This window comes from Delphinus delphis, chromosome 1 (assembly GCF_949987515.2).
Source record: "Delphinus delphis chromosome 1, mDelDel1.2, whole genome shotgun sequence".
NCBI classification, from domain to species: Eukaryota; Metazoa; Chordata; class Mammalia; order Artiodactyla; family Delphinidae; genus Delphinus; species Delphinus delphis.
The window spans coordinates 182,755,930-182,780,362 of record NC_082683.1 but is presented as its reverse complement, the minus strand read 5'-3'; the positions used below and the strand labels follow the sequence as shown (position 1 = coordinate 182,780,362).

At 60.0% G+C, this 24,433-nt stretch overlaps 1 protein-coding gene across 1 annotated transcript in view; it reads right to left on the bottom strand.

The window, feature by feature from the left end:
* PKP1 (plakophilin 1) overlaps nucleotides 1–23,933 on the bottom strand; it is a 43,287-nt gene extending 19,354 nt beyond the window's left edge. Inside the window, exons 1-2 of the mRNA XM_059998830.1 lie at nucleotides 23,511–23,933; nucleotides 14,601–14,707 (exon numbers count right to left, since the gene is read on the bottom strand). Coding sequence (XP_059854813.1) covers nucleotides 14,601–14,707; nucleotides 23,511–23,712 — 309 coding nt within the window. The 5' untranslated portion in view covers nucleotides 23,713–23,933. The remainder of the gene's footprint in view (nucleotides 1–14,600; nucleotides 14,708–23,510) is intronic.
* Between the last annotated feature and the right edge of the window lie 500 nt (nucleotides 23,934–24,433).

The following is a 24,433-nucleotide window of genomic DNA, read 5'->3' as shown; positions in this document are numbered from 1 at the left end:
TTAGGACCTCTGCTGTCACTTTGACAAGCGTGAGCAAGGGCTCCTCTCGGCCGGGCACCATCCCCTCCTAGTGCACAGGGGGCCTGGGCTCCCCTCCAAGGTGCAGACGAGCCCTCCCAGAGCACGCGGCCCGTGGCCTAGCTGACGCCTGTGCCCTCTGCCCCTTTTCTTCTATCTGCCTGAAACGACAGGGGATTGTGGGCTCGGTGGGCTGGGACTTCTGCAGCAGAGGGAGACTCGAGGGCCAAGAACAGACCTCAGGAGCCAGACGGCCTGGGTTGAGCTCTGCCCATGTCAACTGCCCGATGGGTGGCCTTGGGCTTGTGCGTCTTGGTTTCTTCACTGGTAAAGTGGCATCATTGTGCCCAGTGTGCAGGGCCGTTGGGAGAATTCGGCGCATGGATGTTTGAGAAGTGCTTACCACAGAGCATGACATAAGTGTCCCTCTGACACTCAGACTGGGGACAGGCTGGCTGCCTCTGGGTCTTGCCAAAGGAGCTGCCGGGTGGGCACAGGAAGGGGGAGGAACCCAGGCAGCCAGGAGGGCCTGGGGAAGGGGTGCACGCTGGCTTCCAGGGCCCGGGCTGCTCTCACCCCATGGCCACAGAACAGCCTCCATGGGTTTCAGAAAAACAGAGGAGACTGGTCCGCCCAGATGGACGGCGTTATGATGAAACAGCCTGGTGTTTCTTTGCGTGGGCGATGTCGGCCTTCAGGCCAGACAATTCTTCACTGTATAGGATGCTGCAAGCATCGTGGGATGTCTGGTGCCCTGGCCCCCAGGCCCTAAGTACCAGTAACACCTCACAGCCACGCTGACCCGTGAGAACACCCCACGCGCTTCCAAACGCTGCCTGTGGATTCTGAGTAACCGCCGGACCAGACCAGGAAGCGAGGCAGCACGGGATGGCGCTGGCCAGGCCGGGGCCCGCTCCCACGCTCAGACAGTGATCTGCTGGCAGCGTCCTCTGCTGTGGCTACAAAGGTCACACACACACGCGCGCACCCCGCGGTCTGGTCATCTCATGCTTCCTTGGGAAACTCTGGCCTCGGGGGGGATGGCCCATGGGACCACAACATGCCAGAGGCGAGATACTTGATTTCCCGAGAGCACAGCCGACCCCTCGGCCAGAGAGCAGGCTGGGCCGGGCAGCCTCAGGGACGCCTGGGCAGTGTGTCCGGAGAGACACATTTCAGCACCTGGAACCATCCAGGGAGCCTCCCGGAGCCCCGCCCTGCTCTGCTAGTGACTTTGGTCTTGTAACCCATTTTCTCTCCCTCTCCCCTTCCCTCGTGGGAAAGGGGAATTTTGCCCCCCACTGAGTGCCCTCACCCCCGCCCTGGGCCCTCAACGTAACCTCTCTTTCCATCCCTCCTGAAGCCGGTCCGACAGGGCCACTGGGGCAAAGTAAAGCAACAGAAGCCCGGGACCCGGGGCCTCAAAGCACTGCCTGCGGGCGGCCCCCCGCGAGCCCCCCTCGGTCTGCAGCAGCCAGGGGTGCGCCAGGTGGGCCCGGATGAAAAGAGCCCTTTCTGAAACCAAGCTTCGCCAGGCAGGCAGGGCTGGACAAACCTGCTCTGGGCGGACACGCCCGGACCCTCCTGCCCAGGCGCGCTCAGAGCAGAGTCACGTCCGATGCCCTCCTGTGAGAGCCAGCGCGTGCGCCACTTCACAGGGTCCTCGCCCTCGTGGCCCAGGGAGGGGGCTCCTGAGAAAGGATCCGGACTACAGACGCCTCAGGGACAGACCCCATCGGCCATTTCCCTGCACATGCCACCCCACTCAGCACCCAGCCGGGCCCCCGGGGCAGCAGGCAGACAGCAAGGCTCCCTCCCCCTGGGAGTGCGGTCGGGGTGGCACCGCAGCAGGTCACAGGCAGCAGGGCGTCTTCCCACGCTGCGTGGTGGCCCGGGGGCCTGGAGGGCACGGGTCCCCTCCCAGCAAGGGCTCCCGGGGGGACACTTAGGGCCCAGGGTGTGCGGGGCTCCCCCGGGCCTGGGGCGGCTGCTCGCTTGGCAGTTTGCATCAGCGTGGAAACCACCGGCCTGAGTCACCAAAGGTGGGACCTCGGCTGGGGGGAGTGCCGGTCCTCGCCCCCCACCCCACCCCACCGCCGGGCACCGCTCCCTCCCTGGCTAGGAGCAGGGGTTCCGCCCTGGGCCGGCCCGCCCCTCCTTCCCTGGCACGCGGCTTCGTGGGGAGTGTGGAGGACAGACGGAGCGGCCCCTCGGCTTGGAGGCCCTGCCGTGTGGGCCCGGAGGAGGCTGTGTGGGTACCCTGGCCAGGCAGTCCCTCAGGGCGGGAGGAGCTGCCCCCGAGAGTCCGTCATCCGCACCCAGTGACCAGCAGTTCCCACCCGGGGGGACCCCGGCTTGCGAACTGGACAACACTCCCAGGCTCAGGGGAGGCACCGCAGAAATCTGAAACTGAAATTCAGTGCCGGGGGCTGGGCATCTTGTATCACCTGAATGTTTTTAATATGAAAAAGAAGAAAGTTTTGATGTTCCTTCTGCGAGTAGATCTCACCAGAGAGCTGGTTAATAATGGCACGTCCCTTATCACCTTGTGGGGTCAGGACTGAATTCCCAGTGACCAGGGCAGGAGTAAGAACTGTTGTGGGTAATTCAGAAAAGTTTTCTGAAGTATCTGGACCATGAAGCCCAAGTAGAGAAGAGCCTATGGCGCTCGGACTGCAGCCTGTGGGTCTTTCACGGAGGTGCTGCTCTCTCCAGGGACAGAGGCCACAACTCTGGGGAAAGAAGCCACCTGACCTCCTGGGCTCCAGGCTCCAAGTCTGCCTCTCAGGCCGGGGGCAAGGGTCAGGCCCACCGTGGCTCCTGCTGCTACTGGCGACGGGGCGGGAACGGGGGGCACAAAGTGCGTTTGTGTGCCCCAGCACTTGGCCGAGAGCTGGCCTCCGTGACATGTGATGTCTGAAAATACAGCGGTGCCAGCTCCAGCACCCAGCACCCAGCGCCAGCACCCAGCTCCAGCTCCCAGCTGCTCCAGCATCCATTATCCAGCACGCAGCTCCCAGCTCCCAGCTCCAGCTCCCAGCTCCAGGACCGAGCTCCCAGCTCCAGCACCCAGCTCCCAGCTCCAGCACCCAGCTCCCAGCTCCAGCTCCCAGCTCCCAGCTCCCAGCCCCAGCACCCAGCTCCAGCACCCAGCTGCTCCAGCATCCAGCACCCAGCTGATCCAGCCTCCAGCACCCAGCTCCCAGCGCCAGCTCCCAGCTCCCAGCTCCAGCACCCAGCATCCAGCTCCAGCACCCAGCACAGCTCTAGCATCCAGCTCCCAGCTCCACCATCCAGCTCTAGGACCCCACTCCCAGCTCCAGCACCCAGCTCCAGCACCCAGCTCCCAGCTCCAGCTCCCAACTCCCAGCTCCAGCATCCATTATCCAGCACCCAGCACCCAGCTCCAGCACCCAGCACCCAGCTCCAGCACCCAGCTCCCAGCTCCAGCACCCAGCTCTAGGACCCCACTCCCAGCTCCAGCACCCAGCACAGCTCTAGCATCCAGCTCCCAGCTCCAGCTCTGCCTTCACATCCTGCTCCCTGTTTCATCACTAATCTGTGGGAGAAACTATTTCCTGAAACTCTGTTCTTGGACCTCTCCCCCTGCACACCTGAGACGTGGGCTTTTCTCAGCTCCTGACCCGCCAGGATGGGTTTGTGGGACAAGGACCTCAGGTTTTCTTCGTGGAAACCTTGGGCTTCACTTTGGGACGCACCCCCTGGCAGGTGTCTGCCTTTCAGAGGCAGCTGTCAACAGTCCCAAGAGGCAAAGGATCCCCGCACCTCGGCCACCCCTCTCATGGGCTCAGGAGTGTCCGAGGCACGGTCCTTCTGCCCCCCAGGAGCCCTGTGCTCTGTGGTCACTTTGGAACCCAGAGGCCGACCCCTTCTTCCCCGTGATGGTTCATCCTGGGGAGGGCAAAGTGAGGGCCCCTCCAAGGTTCCCACGTGAAAGAGCTCCTGGAACCTCGAGGGAGTGCCAGCTTCCTGAGCGTCAGGGAGATCCCACGGGGCCAGGCATCCCACCTTGTGCAGGGAGACCGGGGGTGCCCCTGAACTGCCGCCCGAGCCCTGAGCCAGGAGGCACGTGCCAGCCATAAGAAGAGGGCCAGACGCTGCAAGACGGCAACATCGTGAGGAGCAGATTCTTCCTTGGCCAACAAAGAGCTCCTTGGAGACTCCTTGGTGAAAAACCCACTCCCACTGAGGAGACAGCCAAACATTTCACAGGAAGGAAGGGACGACTGGCTGGACCCTCCAGGGCTTGGTGACACAGCCCCGACTGGAGGACGAGCCTGTGCGCCTGTGCACACACACACTCCACGTGCACACCCGCCTGTGTGGGACACACAGCACTTGGCTGGGGGTGGACTCAGGCGGGTAGGTCTTTGGAAGCGCCTTGAGCTTATCCTAAGGACGCCATAGCAGGCCTGGTACTTCACAGTTTGTAAACAGCCCTCCCATTCAACCTCTTGCTGGAACCTCACGGCCTCCGTCCCCCGCCTGGCCGAGGAGGCGCCGGGACAGGCAGCAGCATCTGTATTCTCTCTGAGAGCACCTCTTAAGCTCGGAGAACTTGAGGCTAAGACGGGGTAGACCCTGAACCAGGACCCAGGGCTCTGACCTTCCCGGTGTTCGTCCTCCAGCCTCGTGGCCACCAGACTCTGGTGACGTGAGTGAAGTCTAAATGGCCCAGAGCTTCTGCAGGACAGGCTCCACTACCACCTCGGGCTACTCACTGCCCCCTCACCTAGAAACCCCTCCCCAGAGCCCCAGACATAAGAGATGCCGGCTCTTCCTCTTTGCCCGATGGTGGGGAACGTTTAAGAAGAGTGCAGCTGACCGGCCGTGTGACACGTGATAAGGCTCTACTGCCCACAGAGCCTGGCTGGAAGGCCCTCTGTCCCGAGAGATGCCTACGGGCGAGGCGGCCTGTGATCACAGCAGGGCTGGCCGGGGGGGTCTCGAGAGGGAAGGCATGGAGGAGCGAGCGCGGGCCCCCATGCCCTGCACCCATGCTCGTTGCTGGTGCACACAAGCTGCCCTGAGAAATCAGGACATCACGTCAAGACTGACTGAGGCCGAGCCCGGAGTCTCTGCACTGAGACGAGTCGTCCTGAGCTTCTTGGGCTCTAGAAGCTGACCCACCTCCCTCCCAGCCTCGGGGGCAGTCAGAGGGAGGAGGGCCTGCCCCGAGCCCCCCAGCTCCCTCCACGCCTCCCCCACGGCACCTCGCCCTTCCCCCAGCTCTGTGGGCCTCCCAGAGCTGCTTAGGGCTGCGGGGAGATGGGGAGAGCCTGGGGTCTCCTACCGACCCTCCCCAGGAGCAACTGATCCTACAGGGCTTGGTGCCCGGCAGGCCCTGGGTTAGTACAGAGGGCCACAGACCTTGGCCGGAAACCTCATCTTTAAATGCTCCATTCAAGGGATTTCCCTGGTGGTCCAGTGAGTAAGACTGCGCTCCCAATGCAGGGGGCCCGGGTCCCATCCCTGGCTGGGAACTAGATCCCACATGCATGCCGCACCTAAGAGTTTGCATGCCACAACTAAGAAAAAAACCAAAAAACATGCCACAACGAAGAGCCCGCATGCCACCACGAAGACCTGGCGCGGCCTGAATAAATAAATATTAAAAAAAGAAAAAGATCTACATGCTCCATTCAAAAAGGCCTTCAGCTGGGCACAGGGCAGTCACCGGTGAGGGGAGGGGGAGCCACCTGGATGTGTCTTTAATGTTTGCCAACCTCCCTTCTGAGCAGAAAGATAAAAAGCCTTTTTACCCACTTGGAATTAAGCAATGATTTGTTTCCATTCTATTTATTGTTATTGATTCTAAATTATGGTAAGCCTTCTTTTATGGCAAAGGATACTTTTTTTTCTCTCAAGTTACTGATACAAAGTTTCTTTTCAAAATGAAAGCACTGAAATTTAAAAGGAAGTTTATTAAAAATGAGTAAATAGCTGGTGTGATGATTTTGTAAAACCTCTGACAGCAGAGATCAGATGAAACTCTGTTGCCTGCAGTGGCCAAGGTCCCCTCCTGTGACAGTGTGACCAGGAGCACAGGGCAGGGGCCCCAGAGGTCGGGTTCTAGCCCTGGTTCTACCCTGAGTGGCTGTGCAGCCTTGGGCAGTCACCTCACCTCTCTGAGCCTCTCCGTTTCCCCAACTAGAGCCAGGGCTGTAAGGCTTCTGACTTTTAGTGTCGTTTCAGCCCCGCTGGAGTCACACTCGCCCTTCTCCCCAGCCTAGCTCAGAGCTTCGGAACAAACCCAGGAGGCTGTCTTCACCCCCACTCCGGGCCACGCCCTTGTGCAGGTCTGTGTGGGGGGTGCCCCCTGCTAGAGCCCCCAAAGCTGCACCCCTCCTCAGCTGCGTCTCCACCTCCTCCGTCCACCCCCGCCCCACTGGATTTTCCTTTTCAGCTAAGTTTGCTCTCCTGCGCTGGAAGACTTTGGTGGAGGCATGCCAGGGCGGGGCCCTGGGCGGGGGAGGCTGAGCCCCACCCTAGGGCGGGGTGAGGTCCTCATCCACCTACGGGAAAGGCTGCTGCCTTTGTCAGCGGAGTCTGGTGACAAAAGGCAGTTGCAACCAGAAGAGGCCCTGGACGACCTGCCCAGGGCTTTGTTTTGGCGGCCTCCTTCAGGGCCCCTCCTCCCTGCCGGCTCTGGAGCCCTTGTCGCTCGCCCGCCGGGCAGGAGACAAGGTCCTGACTCTTCCTCCTTCTCCTCGTGTCCCCCGACACCCCACGCAGAGCTGACTGGGCTCTGGACCCAGTTCTGCCCAGTCTACCTGTGAGGTACCTCCCGGGCAAGCCCCTGCACTTCTCCATAGCCTGACTTCCCTGCGAATAAAATCGGAATAACAGGAACCAGTTCACCCATCCAGATCTCACAAAGGTGGAAGGATCAGGTTGGGAAGTGGAAACAGGATTACCTTGTATACGTTCAAACCGCTCCGTAATTCAAGGGGTTCTGAGGACTGGGCTTCCTCCCACTGACAGCCCACCAAACGTGAAGGTGGCGGTCCTGGCAAAGCCGGCACTTCCTGCTAACCCAGAACCCCAGGGCTCCGTCCCCAGACCTCCAGGACCCTGGGGACCAGGGCTGCTGCTAGGGAAGAAGGTTGGGTGGTCACCTGGTGCCACCCGCCGATGACAGACCAGGAGACTGAGGCCCGGAGAGGGTTAAGGAGCTCGTGCTGCAAACCCCAGCATTTCATCACACACACCCTCTCTCACGCTGGTGTCTCGTCTGTTAGTTGCTTTTGTTTTCTTTTAAATAAATTTATTTATTTATTTTTGGCTGCGTTGGGTCTTCGTTGCTGCACGCAGGCTTTCTCTAGTTGCGGCGCGCGGGCTTTCTCTAGTTGCGGCGAGCGGGGGCTACTCTTCGTTGCGGTGCGCGGGCTTCTCATTGTGGTGGCTTCTCTTGTTGTGGAGCACGGGCTCTAGGCATGTGGGCTTCAGTACTTGCGCCTCGTGGGCTCAGTAGTTGTGGCTCTTGGGCTCTAGAGCGCAGGCTCAGTAGTTGCGGCGCACGGGCTTAGTTGCTCCGTGGCATGTGGGATCTTCCCGCACCAGGGCTCGAACCCGTGTCCCCTGCATTGGCAGGCAGATTCTTAACTGTGCACCACCAGGGAAGTCCCCTGTTAGTTGTTTTTAACTAGAGTGTAACTAGGGCTTTCAAGTCTTGTTGGCTCAGTAGATTAGTTCTTGTCAGGAGTTAAAAAAAAAAAAAAAAAGGCAAAACTAAAACTCACTAATTTTCTTCTGGAGCGAAATAAAGAAGTTTGCAATTGTCCTTGATTCTTCAAATCTTCCCTCAAAGTTTCAGCGGCTCTACTGTGACACGTGTGTGAGAAGGAAGGTGGGAACAAAGCCAGATCACAGGGGAGCCTCCTTCTTGGGGAAAGACGCTGACCGGAAGTGACAGGTGGATTAAAGCCAAAGGAAGATGTAAAACCAGGCTCAGTCCTCTCTCAGAGGAGGGGGAACTCCTTCCCGAGCCCATCTGGGAGGGGCCCCTGCAGACTGTCCAGGGCTGGCAAAGCCCAATGCTCCCACCCACCAACCACACAGTGGCCACACTGAGTCCCCTGCACGGACGGACACGTCTCTCTGGACATTGCGACCAATTGCCTGCCTCCCTCCCCCACGAGGGTCCACCAACGGGGACAGTGACAGGTGACTGCCTTCCCCTGGGCCTGGCCTCTGGAGCTGCCCTTCTCGGAGCGATGCCGTGCCTGTGAGCACTCACAAAGGACGGCCCAGGGGCTACGGTCCCAGCTCCAAGCCTGGCAGCACCCCTCTGCCCGCTCCCCGCCTGGAGCCCGTCCTGGGACTCCGCTTGCATTGATCTGCGGGCCGGGTCCTCCCCCTTCACCTGCCCGCAGTGCCGACTCCTCTCCCCCCAGGGAGGACATACAACACAGGACGTCAGAGCCGAGGAGACAGTCTGATGGTGCCCCTGGGGTCCGGCAGGGATGGAGGGCCAGCAGCGGTCGCTGGGCAGTGCTGGGGAGCCCCACGCCCAGGCCAGTGGCCTTTCCTCCACCTCACCCCTGGTCTCTAAAGAGTCCCTGCCCCCCCCAAATCTGAGCCAGGAAGAGCAGCCTCTCCAAGAGGCTGGAGTCAGCCCTCGGTGAAAAGCGGCTCAGAAGGGCGCTCCAGCCTGGGGCCAGCAGGATCGTCCGGCACAGAAAGCAGGGCCACCCCATGCACATGGCCATTCCGAGGGACACCCCGACATGGGCGTATGAGTTTGAACAGAGGGGGTGTCTCCAGCCTCAGTGATGCCCAGCCGGGCGCTGCTCCTACAGGAGGGAGCCTGGGCGGGGGGCCGGCCCGCGGCCCCCACTCCCTCGCCTCCTGTCTCGGACAAATTCTGTCCCTCGACAGCAGCATCCTCGTTGGGCGAGAGCCCGGGGCCCGCGGGACCGGGTGGGGGTGAGTCACTGCTGGCAGGGGGACGCCGGGCTGGCAAGCACGACGATCACCCCCTCTTCGTAGGGCAGGAGCATGCGTCCCCTCCATCCTTCTCTCCCCAGACTTTCCAAACAGAGGGCAGGCACCGCCAGAGAACCCAGCTGAGAGAGGGGAGCAGGGCCGGAGGCGGGGCGGGGTTTTTAAGCAGTGGGAGTTACCGGCCCGCCTCCCCTCTGTAGAGCTAAAGGAAATGAGGGCCTACCAGCTCTCCATCCTGCTGCAAGGATTAATTGCCTGCTGTTTCCCCGGCGCCTGGAGGTGCCCAGATGAAAGCGGGGAGGTCATGCAGAAGCCCTCACCCACCTGCAGGCCCCGGAGACCACCGTGAGGCCCAGGCTGTGTGTCCCGCAGCTGTCCAGAGGAAGCTCTCAAGCCGCACAGAGCCCTGAAAAGTCAGGGCTGAAGGGGTCCTTGGCTAGGTCTAGTCCAACAGCCTTGCCCCGTGGATGAGAAAAGGTCTCAGGAGGTGAAGACCCGCCGGGTCCTTCCCTCCGCTTGTAGCAGCCAAGCTGAGACCAGAATCCAGGCCTCCTACCCGATCGGGTGTGTCCTATCTACAGCCCCGACTGCCCTTCGAGATAGGAATTCTCACCTATTTCAGAGATGGGCAAGCAGCTGAGGTTAAGAATTTGCCGAGGGTCATCCAGCTAGCTGAGGGCCCAGGGCTGGTCCCTCCACACCACCTGCCATGGGAGGGGTCTGTGTTTATTGGGACCTTTCTCTGCTTCAAGGGCTAGAGTCCTGCCGTTTTCTCTCCGGCAGCCCCTCGGCCTTGGGCCCTGCCACCTGCAGACCCTGCACACACGTGGCTCGCCAGAGCCTGGGTTCCCACGCCCCACGGAGCTGTGCACAGCCTCAGCCCTCTCATCTACAGAAGAGGGCCACCCAGGTGTCTCTGGGTCTGGGGTGGGCAGGACCAGTCCCCCTCAGGGATAGGGTCCCCAGCACGTGGTCCAGGAGACCCTGTCGTGATGGGATCACCAAATACTGACACATCAGTTAAGCAAGTACAGCTGAGAAGAGGCTGGGAGAAAGATTTGCTAGCGAATCCTGGATTTTTTTTAATAATTTTTTTTTTTGGCCTCCCCGTGCGGCATGCAGGATCTCAGTTCCCCGACTAGGGATTGAACCCGTGCCCCCTGCAGTGGCAGCTCGGAGTCCTAACCACTGGACCACAGGGGAATTCCCTGAACCCTGGATTAAGGCAGAGAAATGGGGTCAGTGGCCAGAATGAAGGCAGAATTTCCCCTGGCCGTTCTCCCGGGGAGTCTTGGCCTCTGCCCCCGCCCCGAGCACTGGGCTGGTGTAACAGAGCACGGTGGAGGGATTCAGCACGATGCCCCCACGGGATACCCTGGCCCAGCTGCTGCGCGCATGGGATCGGCTCCCGGCGGGATGCTCTAGGCCCGTCCACAACCAAAGCACATTTCACTCCACGTGACGCCCAGAGGGACGTAAGCGCTCTAGGTGTGCTTCTTGATTTGTAAATAGGAAAACCATTTGGGGCTGGAGGCGGTGGAAAGGGAGACCCTCCTCTTAATCCAGAACCTTCCCTGGACGCTAAACTGTCCACCTGCCGCAACGTCAATCAGGACAAACCCACGTGCTTTCCGTGATTTCTGCTCCCTCCTCCCTCACCCTGCTGTCAGCCGACCCAGGGGACATGTTCAAAGTGCCCCGTACAAGGACCTCAGGGGGGCCGTCAGCCTCCCTTTGCTCCCCTAAAGTAATTCTGCCTCGGTCCCCAACCTAGGATAGGGGCACTTAGGGAGTCTTGTTTTTATTACAGGGAATGGGTGGAAATACACCCTGACCTGGGGAACGCCAGATACAGCAAATAAAAATGCAGGACCCCCAGTTACATTTGACTATCAGGTAAACAAGTAACACTGTAGGATCAGTATGTCGCAAATATTGCACTTCTTTATGTTTAATTGGTAGCCCACCCTGACCCCCACAGCTGAGTGGCTCCAGCTTGAGTCTGGGAAGGAAAAAGGGGCCACTGCCCTGCGTCTTTTGTGTGAGGCTGACTCACCAAGGAAAGAGTAGGCTTGGCTGGGGGACGGAAGGGGGGAAATGAAGGGATTTGAACTCATGCGTCTGTTCCAAGTCCCCAGAACATGCTATAGTTTTAAAATATTGAGACTGCAAAAAAAAAAAAACACCAGAAAACATCCCATAAAATGCCCAACAAAAGAGCGCAAATGTCTGGGGCAATGAAAGGAAACTCCATCAGGTTAGGAGTTAGGAGGCCAGGGGTCTCGTCTGCTCTCCCATTAACCAGCCATGTGACCCTTGTCCTTACTGGGCCTGAGTGTCCTCAACTATGAAATGCCAACCTTGTCGGTCCCTACATAGTCCCCGAGTCTGGTTCTGAGAACTGGGACAGAAGAGTTGAGTCTGCTCATCTGAGAAACAGGGCTGGATGTGCCCCACCCTTTGCACCAGCTCACCTGCTCCTCCCTGGGCCTCTGGGCGTCACTGACCAGCAGATACGGTCTCCGAGGACCAGGAGAGGATAGAGAACGACTGGCCAACGACTTTCTCGGGACCGGTTCTTCTTTTCCTTAAGCCCCTTGATGCTTTTTGTGTGTCAGACTAACTCTGTTTCATTCTATGACAAGACCGTCTATATTCCATTTTCTTATCTTGTGATATAAGTGATCATAGATTATAAATGGTAGGATGAGATATATCTCATCTGTTTTTTTAAATTAAAAGACTATTGCTGAATTAGAATATAAGGTAACATCATAAGGTACCACCACTGCTTTTTAAACATTTTTAGAACAGATCCTTTGCATACTTAAATAACATACGTCGTCAGTGGTGACCAATCTTTGTTATTTGAAGTTGATCTGATATTTGAAACAAGACAAGTCTGAGGAGTGAGGCTCTCAGAGGGCTTAATATCATTTCCGCTCAAACACAGGTCCTGACAACACACAAATGGGGCTGGTTTTCTTAGATGGCCGCTAAAATGGCACTAACAACAATTATATTTTATAAAAAAAATTTTTTTAGAGGTTCCAGAAACACTTCCGGCAATTGCAGCACAGCTGGACTCTTCCAGCTTAGCAACGATCTGTCTGCGGTCCTCCCAGGGCAGATGGAGGCTACTCTGAGGAGGGTCCGTGGGCCCTGTTCCCTCTCCCTGCCCTCTGCGCTCGTTTCTTGGGGGGGGGGGCACTGAACTCCCCTGGCTCAGCTGTGCCAATCCCTGGGAAAATCCCATGGCTCCCCTATTGCCTTGCCCCCTGCCCCCCTTCCCCTAAGTCCTGACTAGCGGTTCCGCCATCGTGGCTGACGTGCTCGGCTCCAGCAGCAATCCTTCCACCCATCCGCCTCCCTCCACCAAAGCCCCGTGTCCCACAGCCCCTCCTGAGCTAAGCGAGCCGGGACACGTGTCCAGGCAGCTCCTGACTGAGTCACTCTGAAATCCCGCCGGCAGAGAGAAGGAGCGACGAGGGCTGGGCCTTGGGGTTCGGGAAAGGAGGGAATTCTCACCGGGCGTCAGAAAACAGTCACAGGGAGGGTGTAGGGGCAGCTGGGAGCCGGTGAGGATCGAGTTAATGGACCAGAAGCAGCGCTGAACCCAGCCGCACACAGGCTCTCCCAAGAAGGCCCTCAGAACGAGTTCCCTGCAGGTCCTGGTTACAGATCCCCGCATGTAGCAACCCCTCATCTGATGACACATCCCGGTTAATGTAACACGTCAACCCCTGAGTGGAGGTGAAGCACGCGCAGATGAGAACACTGATACCCAGAGAAATCAGAGCTCGATCTAAAGTCACGGAGTCAGAGAGCAGCCAGAGGCCCAGGGCGGGAACCCAAGCGCCAAGTTCTGATTGGGCAACGCAACATTGTAAAGACACAGAACATCTGCGCGGTCAGCACGATTACTCATCTGACTGCTGGTCCCGTCCAGGGACCTGCCCCTCCTTGGGTCTCTCCTAATCCTTTTCACGGGCATTACGAAGTCATCTTCTCAGATTCTGCCTGGTCATCAGTCTCTCCGTCAAAGCCCTTTACTCACATCTATGCCTGGTCTGCCCGCCTACTGGGCTCAGTCAACTGTATTTATCAGTTATCGGCGCTGAGGGTATCAACTGACATTAAGAATAGGGAAAAACGGAGGGAACTAAATTCACAGCAAACCTAGTTAAAGCTGCGACGAAAGACAAATCCTCCCAAATCAGCCCCAGTGAGACCTTATGTAGGAAGGAATCGAGTGGATGGCAAGGAACACCTAACTCATAAACCTCCCACCTCTCTCCTGCCCAGGACCCCGACATCTGTGAGCAATGTGGACTCACAGCGAAAGCTGCTGAAACCTGAGGCCCAAGCGGACGGAGCCCAGAGTCCCACGGAGAAGCGGCCTTTATCCCCAGCTGCACAGGCCTGAAGGGCCTCACAGAAGGATTTCCAGAACAATACAGGCTAATGTTGGAATTAGCAAAATGAAAGGGAAGTCACAGGATTTGCAGACTGGGAGGAAACCTGGGTGTCACCTAGCCCGACACCCCGATTGTGGAGTAGAAGAAAACTCCTGCGTGGGCTTGTGTGGTTGAAGCAGGGCATCTGCCCTGGTGCCTGATGGAGAGCTAGGGCTAAAGAAATATTTGTTCAGTAATGGGCGGACGGGCATAGCGGGATGAGATCACACAGAAAGACAGTGACAGGGCCAGGATTAAAGGATCTAGGATAATGTCTACTCATGCTAATTTAAAAAAAAAATTCTTAAGAATGATTGTAATCAGGTTGGTTTTTTTTTTTTTTTCTTTTGTTTTGCGGTACGCGGGCCTCTCACTGCTGTGGCCTCTCCCGTTGCGGAGCACAGGCTCCGGACGCGCAGGCTCAGCGGCCATGGCTCACGGGCCCAGCCGCTCCGCGGCATGTGGGATCCTCCCAGACCGGGGCACGGACCCGTGTCCCCTGCATCGGCAGGCGGACTCTCAACCACCGCGCCACCAGGGAAGCCCAATCAGGTTTTTTTTTAATGCACATTATTTCGTTTAGTCCTGACAACAATCCCCAGACGTAGACTTTGTTATATCCATCTTACATGTGGGGGAACTGAGACCCAGAGGTAGAATAATCTTGCCCAAGGTCACATGCTCAGCAGTAAGTAACACAGCTAGAATCTGAACGCGGGTTTGTCCAACTTACAAACTCAAGCCACATTCCCCCCTGGGCACACATCCTTGGTCATCAGCACACACTGAGGAGAGGGTTCCTTCGGGATTTTTCTAGAAACATATAACCTATACATGACTGGACCATGAGAATTCAAACGTCTTTCAAATCTATGATCAAATCAGATATATTGGGAAATGGACTTTTCTTTTTAATATGATGTTTTCTTTATGCTTTTTCTAAAATGTTCTCATCTGAGACATTCAGAAATATCCAGTCAGACAGGAGGCTGCAGTGAGAGCCGCGTGTGAAATGATGGCCAAGCAAACGGACCCCGTCAGAGCTGGGGGGCCTCCCCTCGGGGACCCTTCCCATCCCGCACCGCTGTCTCGGCGACCAGGACACGCCTTCTCCTCCACGAAGCCTGAGCCCACACCCTGCGGGAAGCCGCTCCTTACCGGATAGCCCCACGTGCCGTTCCCCGCCTGGAACTTCGAGTAGTAGCCGCTCCGGCCGGTGGTCCCGCAGCTGTTGTAATTGTCGGCCAGGCCGTCATACATGGAACCTTGAGGACAGGGGCAAGCGTTAGGCCATTCGCTCCCCACAGCCCTCCTGCCCACGGCGTCCCCTCTGTATCTGGTGCCCCGGGGCCCTCGGAGACCAGGGCTGAGGCCTTGGAGGAGGAGGACGGGGAAGCAGCCGTCTGCTCACCTTCTCCCTCTCTCCACCCGGCCCTCCACAGCCAGATGGCTGCAGGGTCAGCTCCGAGGGCCTCGGCCGACCCCTTCCTGGGGGTCTACCCCTGTGGCCAGGGGTGGGCAGACACCTACAGGTCAGGAGTTGGCCTGGAGGGCTTCAGGCCCCCGTCATCCTGGTCCAGGGAATCACAACTCCGAGTTCCACAAGGATGGCCTTCCCACTCATGGACGACAGCCCGGAGCTCCACATGGCAGCTCCAGAGCCTCAGGGCCGCGGGGCAGCTCCGCAGGGTCCAGGGCCGACGCCACGCGGGACTCTGGTCCCCGAGCCCAGCTTTCCGCCCCCTCCTGCATCTCCCAGGTGCCCCAGCTGCTGCAGGGGGAGCGGCCACCAACCTCAAAGGCCCGGTGAGGATTAATGAACTGTCTTCCGAGAGCTTGGGGGCCCACAGATGACAGGCTCCGGGGAGGACAGAGTGTCATTACTCTTATTAAGGGTAAAGTGGCTTTGGTTTTCAGAAGGCAGCCTGGACGCTAGGCTCCTTCACCGAATGGCTGGGGAACCCGAAAGGACAGCCCAATTCTTCCCGCTGTCCTGCTGCCCTTGAAGCGAGGCTGACAGTGACCTGCCTGGGGCTTTGCTCACACCGTGTCCCATGCCGAGTCTGCCTTCCTTCCTCGGCCACAGCCACTGAATCGCAACCGTCTGTAAACCCACGTTCAAAACCTGCAGCCGGGCCCCGCCCAAGAGGCTGTCCTGCCGTCCGTACCCCAGGTCACATCCTGCCTGGTGCCCCATTTCCTAGACTAGGAACCATGGCCCCATGGCCTGGGCGTCCGGAGCAAGGGTGGTCCTACACTCGTACTAAGCGATGGCCCCTGGGGAAAGTCGATCCAGGGAGAGGGGGTTGACCCAGCATCAGGGGAAGGGTCCGGCTGGGATCCCACCTGGCTCAATTCACCCCTCCCCATCGGCTGTGCTCCCTCAGACTCCCAAGCCTTTGGGGGTGAGCGCTGGAGCGTCTGAGCTGGGGGGAGAAGACAGAGCAGAGGGGCAGCTTTGGGTTGTGGCAGATGTCCCTGCCTGGTGCCACCTCCTCTGTCCAGAGCCAGGTGACCCCCAACAGCTCACAGGAGGGGCAGTGTCCCTGATTCTCCATGCCCCCCATCACGGAGGATCAACTGGCCACCGGGGCTGCCGGCTGTGGCGCAGACCCCCTGTCCTGGGCGCCTAGCGGTGCTGGAATTGGTCCTGGCTCCGGCATTTGGGCAAAGCACTTGCCTTCTCTCGGCCTTGGCTTCCTCTTCTACAGAAAGAGGGGTTTGGCCTCTCTGGACCTCAAGGTCCCGTGGTTGTGTGATTACAGTGACTTGTGTCTGGGCATTCAGAGAAGCCTGACCTCTCTTCTCTAGAGACAGGGCTCAGCAAGGAAGAAGTTTGGGCATCAAAGGCTACATCACCACCTCCTTTGCTGCCTGCCTCAGGGTCCCCCAGAGGTGTCCCCACCCCAGAAAGCCCCAGGCCCAGGCCTGGCTCCAGAAGGGACGCCCCTGAGGCTCTGAATTGCTCCAAGCTCCCTGCTGAATGCAGGCAGCTCATGCCTCTTCCTTTCTCCAGAAGCTCTGGAAAAGCTGCCTTTGTCAGGAGGAGTCTGGAGGCAATCTCATGGGCGTGGACGCCCAGAACTCGCTCTCACCGAGAAAAGGGGCTGCAGCCAGGAACCCCGGTGGCCGACAGCCAGCGTCCCGTCTATCTCCCCTCCTGACACCCCTTCCAGGGCAGGCCAAGGCAGGGTTCACCTGGGCAGGGATTTCTCACCCAAGGGCAAGCGTGGGTCAGCCAGCTGCTTTGGATGAAAAATCGGGGGTGGTGACAGACACAGAGTTATGGGAGAGGCGTCTCCAGGAGGCTCCGTGGAGGGCAGGCTCCCACAGAGCCTCCACCCTGCTGGGGAGGGAGTCTGTCAGCAGTGATGTCACTCGCCCTCTTGGTCATCAGGTGAAGCATATCCTCCCCGACACCCTGCACCTGCCCGCCTCCCTCTCATTCTCCTCTGTGTGACAGGCGGGGAGTTCTCTGCCGTGGAAGCAGATGACCTCTGGAGTACCTTATCATTTCAAGGCCAGTCCCTGTGACCCAGGGGGGACTGTGGTGATGACAGGTGTGGGTTGTAACTCTCACTTCTGGTTGGGCCAAGGCCTCCAGGCCCTTCCAGGCAGCTCCTGAAGGCATCTCCCCAAGATCACCTGCAACTGGGGGTCAAAATGCCTGACTCCCATCGTGAGCTGCCTGGCTTGGCCTCCTTGTGAGAATGTGGCTGCCATCACACCAGCCAGCACTGCTGCTCCGGCGGGAGGCAGCTGCCCTTGCACCAAGGTTTCGAGGGTGGGGTGTCCAGACATCTCACACACTTGCAGTCACACCTTGCAGTGTACCAGATACCCGAAGGGGTGCAGGCGGGAGGCGAGCCATTTGTGAGACTGTTACTCCCACAGCAGAAGCGAGCGCTCCCTCTCCTGACCCTGGGGGGTCTGGTTGGGAAGTACCACCCTCTGAAAGTCAAGTTCAGCAGGAAGAACATGGAGCTTCTCACTGAGAGTGATGGGACAGCTCTGATGGCCTGCACTTCTCCACTGGCCCCTTGACCTCACTGGACGTCACTTCTAGGAAGTCTTTCCTGATGACCCCCACCTGGTCCCCGTGACCCAGGCTGCCTGTCCTCTCAGTGCAGGGTACGGTGAGGTACGGTCCCCCTGCCCAGCTCTGGTGCCTTGAGGCTCAGTGTTCCCATAACCGCAGCAGGGGACTGGGGTCCAGGCCCCCCTCCCACCCAAAGAGGTCCCTGGCGGGTCGGTGAACCGGGGAGAGGCTGGAGCCAGAACGCCCAAGGCTATATTCTCAGGGAGGTGGGAAGGGAGGGGGGTCCCAGCACCAGTTTGCCCCACAGTCACCCCACCTCCCGGGAAGCACTGCACCCGCTGTTGTCGCTGGAAGGGCCCATGGGCCTTTCCGCGTGGCCCAACTGTGTGTCTGCCTCGAGGCATCCGCCCTCCCACAGGAGCCTGGGGTCAGAGAGCAGAGGTCTGCCTTACCTGTGGACCAGCATGGCCGGCCGCTCCCCACGCTGCAAGCCTCACTGTGGGTCACTGCTCCGGGTGACAAGCCATCTCAGAAAAGCCACCCCGCACACGGCAGCACCCCGGAGCCCCTTCCCTGTGGCCTTGCACGGGCGGCCTGACTCTCCCGGTGTCACTGGGCAGCCCTCTGTCAGGACCCCCGGGATTCCTTCCCCACTGGGACGGGTGAACCTTCGCAGGGATGACTCACCCTTCCACCCCCAAGCATTCCAGGGGTCACGCCCGCCACGCCTGAAACATTCCTGCTCTCCTTCTCAGGCAGGCCTCTCCCTGGAGCCCAAACCCTGCACAAAACCAGCTCCTCCTGGAGAAGACCCACCCCCACCCCGGCGCCCCAACTCGCCCTGGGAGCCGTGTCAGCACCCGGGCTACCTGCTCGACGCACTCCGTGCTGTACATTCTGTGCGTGTCTGCTGGGGGCGCTCTCCACCCACCCCGACCCAGGACCAGACTCCACCTGGAGAAGGCCCTCGGGACACCGGCCAGCCTGGCCTAAGGGCTGCCCCAGGGGCAGAGGCTGCCGAAACGCCTCTCCTCCACCCCAGTCTCCCCACACCCCCGTCCCTGCTGCCACAGGCCCTCCCAGAGAGGGATGTCTGTGAACCTGCCTCTCACAAGGTTCCCGCCTCTTCTAGGTGCTTCTGCACTTACACCTGCTCCTCAGCACAGAAAGCTTCAGAAAGGAAGCCCACTGCCTCGCGGCCTCAGAAACGCCTTTACTTCACCCCCGAAATCCGTCCCATCCAGGGTGCCCAGCAGGGTGAGGCCCACAGCAAGAGGAATTTCAGTTAGACAATAAGGAGAACTGTCGGAAGAGGGCACGAGATGTCTGGGACCCCGGACTGTCCCGCAGCCGGGCTCCTGCCCCTCGAACATCGCAGGGGATGTTCTGCCCTCCACCCAGGCCAGTGGGGCGCTCGTGGACACGCCGCCCTGTCCTGGACGGGAGGAGTTCAGCTCAACCCCACCTGACACGCTGGCGCAGTCGCTGCCCTTTCCTGGGCACGTGTACAGAACGGAAACACCAAAGCACACCGGGGTGTGTTCAAACCCAGCTCTGCTGGAAACCTGCTTCTCCTCCTCACGACCTGTGTGTGGCCACCACTAAGCCTAAGTGCTGAACTGAGGGCAGAAGCGTGCTGGGGCCTGGGCTCAGCCCCCCGAGGGGGGTCCAGGGTAAAGCATCGTCACCAGCAACTGCCACACTAGATGCCCGTCCCTGTGTGTGTGTAGAGGTGTGTGCCTGTGACGGGGTGGTCCCCACAGGGGGTCTCTGTGTGAGGGCGGGTGAGGGCCAGAACTTTGCTGCATCTCAGAACCGCCTGGGAGCCTTTAACAGTCCACATGCCCGCGCTGTCCCCATACTAACTGAACCAGAACCGCTGGGGGCCGGAAATTCCCAGGCTCTTCCGACGTGTAACCATGCTTAAGGACAGTGCTTTGGGGGATAGTTTCGGGGGATCTGATGCTTCCTGGAAGGAAACCGTGAGGGCCGTGTCTTGAGGGGAGGAGCTTTTTCTGCAGCTGCAGATGGTCTGGGGAAACGGTCTGCAGAGGCAGTGAGTTATACATCTATTTCCAGTGAAATATCTGGAGATGATCTCACCCCACCTCTTACAGTTGCACAGACCCAGAGAGGGGCAGCCACTTGCCCGAGATCACACAGCAGCTGGCAACAGATTAGAGAGAACTCAAGCCTCCTGACACCAGTGGGACTCCTGCCGCTGCACAAGCTGCCGCGAGGCGGGCCGTGTGTGACTGCGCGTGTGCGTGAGGACACGTGTGTGTGTGTGTGCACAGCGGTGGGTATACGTGTGCATACACGCGTGCCTGTGTGGCGTGTGCCTACAAAGAGCCTCACATGAGGCTACCTTCCATGGAAAACAGTCCTCCATTTTGTTTTGTTCAAACATCACCGTAACTTCTACGGGTCACACCCTATCGCAGAAGTAGCTCCCAGAGTTTCAAACCTAGAACAAGTGGCTTATTGATATTTACAATTCCGTGTGTGGGGAGAGGAATTTCTTTTGTTCTGCTTATTTGTTTTCTAATCTCTGTCAATGAGCTTAGCAAAGGAGCAGGGTGGGGGGGAAACACCCCGGAATACTCGGCATTTTTGCATGTGTTGTAACAGGCCGGTGGAAATCCTGGCTAAGCCCTCAGCTCCTAGAGGAGGCATTGTGAAGAAATGAGAACTGGTCTGCTTGAAGTTTAACTAAGATGTTTCCCTGCTGGGGCAGGCCTAAGCACAGACACCACGTACCTCCTCCCGTCTCAGCTTTGGTCCCGAGGAAATAACCCCAGAAGAGACACCTGTGCCCAGCCTGTGGTCAGGGCAGGACACCTTCCAGGACAGTAGAGACAGCAGAACCTCCCCGGGTGGAGCGTCACGCCGAGACACAGCCCCCCATGAATCCAGGGAGCCGGCCAGCGGGGCCCTAAGACAGGGTCTTGGCTCCCCTGGGCACAAGCCTGCCCCCAGGAGGGCCCTGGGGAGCAGGACACCTGCCCAGCGCACCCCACCCCCACCTCTGACCATCACAGGTGGGAAATGGTGCTTCTGAGAAGAATGGAGACAGAACCTTCGGGCCCAAGGCTGACGATGGCTCCCGGGGCAGTGCGCAGGGCGCGTGGGTTAGGACTCCCTGGAATGCTGTGTGGAAGGCAGCTGGTTCCACCGAGCTGTGTGTGTGTGTGTGTGTGTGTGTGTGTGTATGTGTGTGAGTGTATGTGTGCGTGTGTGTGCGCGCGCGTGTGTGTCTGTGTGAGTGTGTATGTGTGTGTGCGCGCGTGTGAGTGTGTGTGCGTGTGTGTGTGTGGCAGCGGCTGCTTCGGACTTGGATCAGAGGAGATTTGGGTTCAGCTTTAGGAAGAGATTCCAAGCGGAGCATTAAGGGCATGAAAATGGCAGTGTCTCCGCTCGGGCCAGACGACAGCGCACCAGTCCCTCTCCCCACGGTCCACCCCGCAGCGGCTCCCCGCCCGCCGCAAGGAGGTCATGTTTCCCAGCCCTGATCTCCGGCTGGGCAGCCACGTCCCCGGGTTCCTCCCGCTGCCCACGGGGACCCTCGGGAAGCGTGGGCAGCAGTGCTCAGAGGCCCCATTCAGGAGAAGATGGGTGGGCGGGTCCCGAGCAGCCTCCTCCTGCAGGGCCTCCAGGCCCCAGAGAACCCCTCCCTAACCGGGGACTGCCCAACAGGGTGGGCCGTGCGTCTGGGCCCGTGTTTGGGGAGGGCACGGCAGAGACGGGCGTTCACGCCAGGCTTCTCCCACGCGGTCCCACACCCAGCCCTCGGCGGCTCAAGGCCCCTCCCTGGCAGGATGGAAGGCAGCCCTATGGGCTGGCTCCGGACAAAAGACACTCCTACTGCCAGGATCGTGGCTGGCTGACCCCTGACTGTCCTACAGGGCTACAGGGAGAGGCAGCTCCTCTGCGGTCAGTGGGGCGCACCTGGCCTTCTTCAGGGCAGGGGCCCGGGAGAATCAAAGACCCCAGAGAAACCTGCTCTTCTGTCTCGGGCAACTGAAAGAGAATTCGAGTCTGTGCAGGGGGCGAGGGGGATGGCCTGGGGCGTGGTCCTTTCACAGCCGCCAATCACCCCTCCGGGGACCAGAGCAGACACATGGAGTGAAACCAACAGGACAGAGAAGGACCAAAGCGGGGAGAGGCAGTCACAGAGCAAACGGGGGACGCCTGGGCGGTGCTGGCGAAGAGACAAAGCCGGATAAACCAGAAACGCCAGCTGCAGGTGGCCTGACGGCCTCTCCCAGCTACAGTGCCGCTGGGGAAACTGGTCAGAGCCAGGGGTAGAGGGGACATGCCTCCAGGGTCAGCCCTCAGAGAGGGACGCACTAGCCATCAGAGTCCGCCCCTGCCTGCTGACGCCCCCGGAGGACCTTGGGATGGAGAAGTGGAGAGAAGAGGGATGGATGTGTCACCCACAAAGAGAGAGGCCAGGGGCACAGTGCCCAGCCAGCGCCCCATGGGGGGATCAGAGGGGGTGTCTGGGGCACCGGGGCTGGTCTGAGACTTTTCTGGAGCTGCGAGCCTCCAGCTCAGGCCAGGGACGGAGTGGGAGCGGGACGGGGACAGGTGAGTCTGCAGCAAGGGAGAGAGGAGGTTGGCTTGAGCTGCGACTGGGCTGTGGCCAGGAAGGGCACTTTGTTTCCCAAACCTACTTCCAAATAAGGCTGGAAGCAGCTACCAAACAAAAGGGAAGGGGGCAGGCGCTCTGGAGGCTGCGACCTCGAGTGGGGGTCTGGGAGGAGAGGAGTAGGGGGCACAGCCGCACAGACCTTTGGGTTTGGGGTGCAGGGGAGTCCTCCGCCAGCCACTTTCTCCCCCTCAGCTCTACACGGGGACCACTTGGGCGGGGGCACAGAGGTTGAAATCGTGAGCTGGTGTGTGTGTGTGTGCACGCGCACGTACGCACGCGTGTGTGGGAGAATCGGTGAGGATTCATCTCCTTTGTCCCCCCCTCTTTACTACCTTCTCCCCGCTCTCTCATGAACTCCTGACTTGATCAATGTATCTCTTTTTTTCAATAAGTAAATCTTGGATGACCCGTACTGTTTGCAGTCGGCAGGTCTTTATTAGCATTTAAATAAGTAAACAGAAGGTACCCTGATCCGTGTGTAATTCTCACTGGGAATTGTTTGTATGAAAGCATTTGGTCTAAAAATCCTCGGCAAAGGGCCCTGTCAGGTATCATACCTTCCTCCTTGCGTTTCAGGGGTCCTACCCCTTTCTCCTGGCCGCCCCCAGGTGGGGGAGCTTACCGTGGAGGGGAGAGGGCTGGCCAGGCCGGCACCTAGATGGACAAGTGCCCACCACGAGGGCCCAGCAAGGCGGGGGGTCGAGGGCGGGGCATTCCCAACCTTGGCCACCGAATTCCCTAGTTGCCCCTAAGACACTTGTTTCTAGGCAAGCTGAGTGGGTCAGGGCGAATCCCGTAGGAAAGTGGGTTTCTCTCAGCCACGGGAAAGAGGGCATCCTGGTCCCCTTCCCGGCCTCAGTCCCCAGGGTCCGCACTGGCCCGGGGCGACCTTGGAACCACACACGCCTCTTCCAGGTGCGAGGCTCCCGCTACCACGCCGCGCAGTCACAAGGGCTTGTCTGCTCCCTGCGCCACCTCCCCGGCCGCCCGCCCCTCCTGGGCCTCCACTCGGGTCTCCGTGACTCCCTGCCCGTCGGGCAGCCACGCACCGCCCTCCCCCCAGACCCCCCCCCAGCCACTGAGATCCCGCAGCTAAGTCCGGGCAAGATGGGGCGGGGTGAGGGAGGCGCACGACCCCGGGCGACCGGGTAAGACAGGACGCGGAGACAGTTCCCCGGAGCAGGCCGGGGAAGAGAAAGCCCTGGGCCCCGAGAACGGCCCTGACTGCGTCTCCCACCGCGCCCCCAACCCCAACACCGTGAGCGCGCCGCCGAGCGGCGGCTGCACAGTAGACCCGGCGGCGGAGGGGAGCGCTGCTGGGGTCTGCGCGCGCCCCGCGCCCCGCCGCCCGGCCACGCGCGCATCCGGCCTTTACCTCGGATGGAGTGGCTCGGGGTGGACGACTGGGAAGTCTTGGACTTCTGCCGCTTGACGGTCATCATCACCTGCTCCTGCACGCGCTGCTGGCCCGACGTGCCGGTCTTTATCTTCAGGTCCGACGGCAGGGCCAGCGTCGAGTTGTCCTGGTCCTGGAAGCATTCGTAGGCCAGGGCGGTCTTGAGCGGCGAGTGGTTCATGGCGGCGCGGGGCGCGGGCCCGGAAAGCGAGCGGCAAGGTGCGAGGTGCGGGGCTCGCGACGTGCGGGTAGGCAGCGGGGTCTTCTCGTGCTCAGAGGCTCCCTGTGCCCATAGAGCGACGACCACGCGCGTGACAGCTCCCGGCTGCTGCTCCCGGCACTTCCACCCGGCGCGTCCTGGCCCAAGCACTGGCGGGCCCGCCCTTCGCCGCGCCGGATATACCGCCCCGCCCGGCGCCGCCCCCTCCCCGCCGTGGCCGCTCCAGCGGAGCCCCGGGCGCTGAGCTGCGGGCCGGGCGCTCTGGGGGCAGGGCTTCAAGTCCCGAGCCTGGACCGTGCTCTCTCTTCCTTTGTCCCCCTTCCCTCTCCCCGCGACCTGCCGAGGTGAGGCCTCCGCCGGGGAGCCGCCCTCTGTCCCGGCGGTCCTGCGCGCTCAGGGATAGAGTGCGTGCTCAGCTCGGGACTGAGGGAGACTTCTCTCTAGGAAAACGGAGTCTTTCTCGACTGCGCCCCCTGCACAGCCAGATGCCCATCTGCCTCCGTGCAGAGGTCACTGCGGAGACCGGCCCTGTGGATGGGGGCTCCCAGGCTGACGGCAAGGAGCACAGCCCGGTCCAACCTGCAGGGAGGGGGTGAGGGCCTGAAGCCCACAGCAGGATGAGACTTGAGATGGAAAACCACAAAGTAGTGCCCACCCCCCAGGGCATGGGCATGCCAGGGGA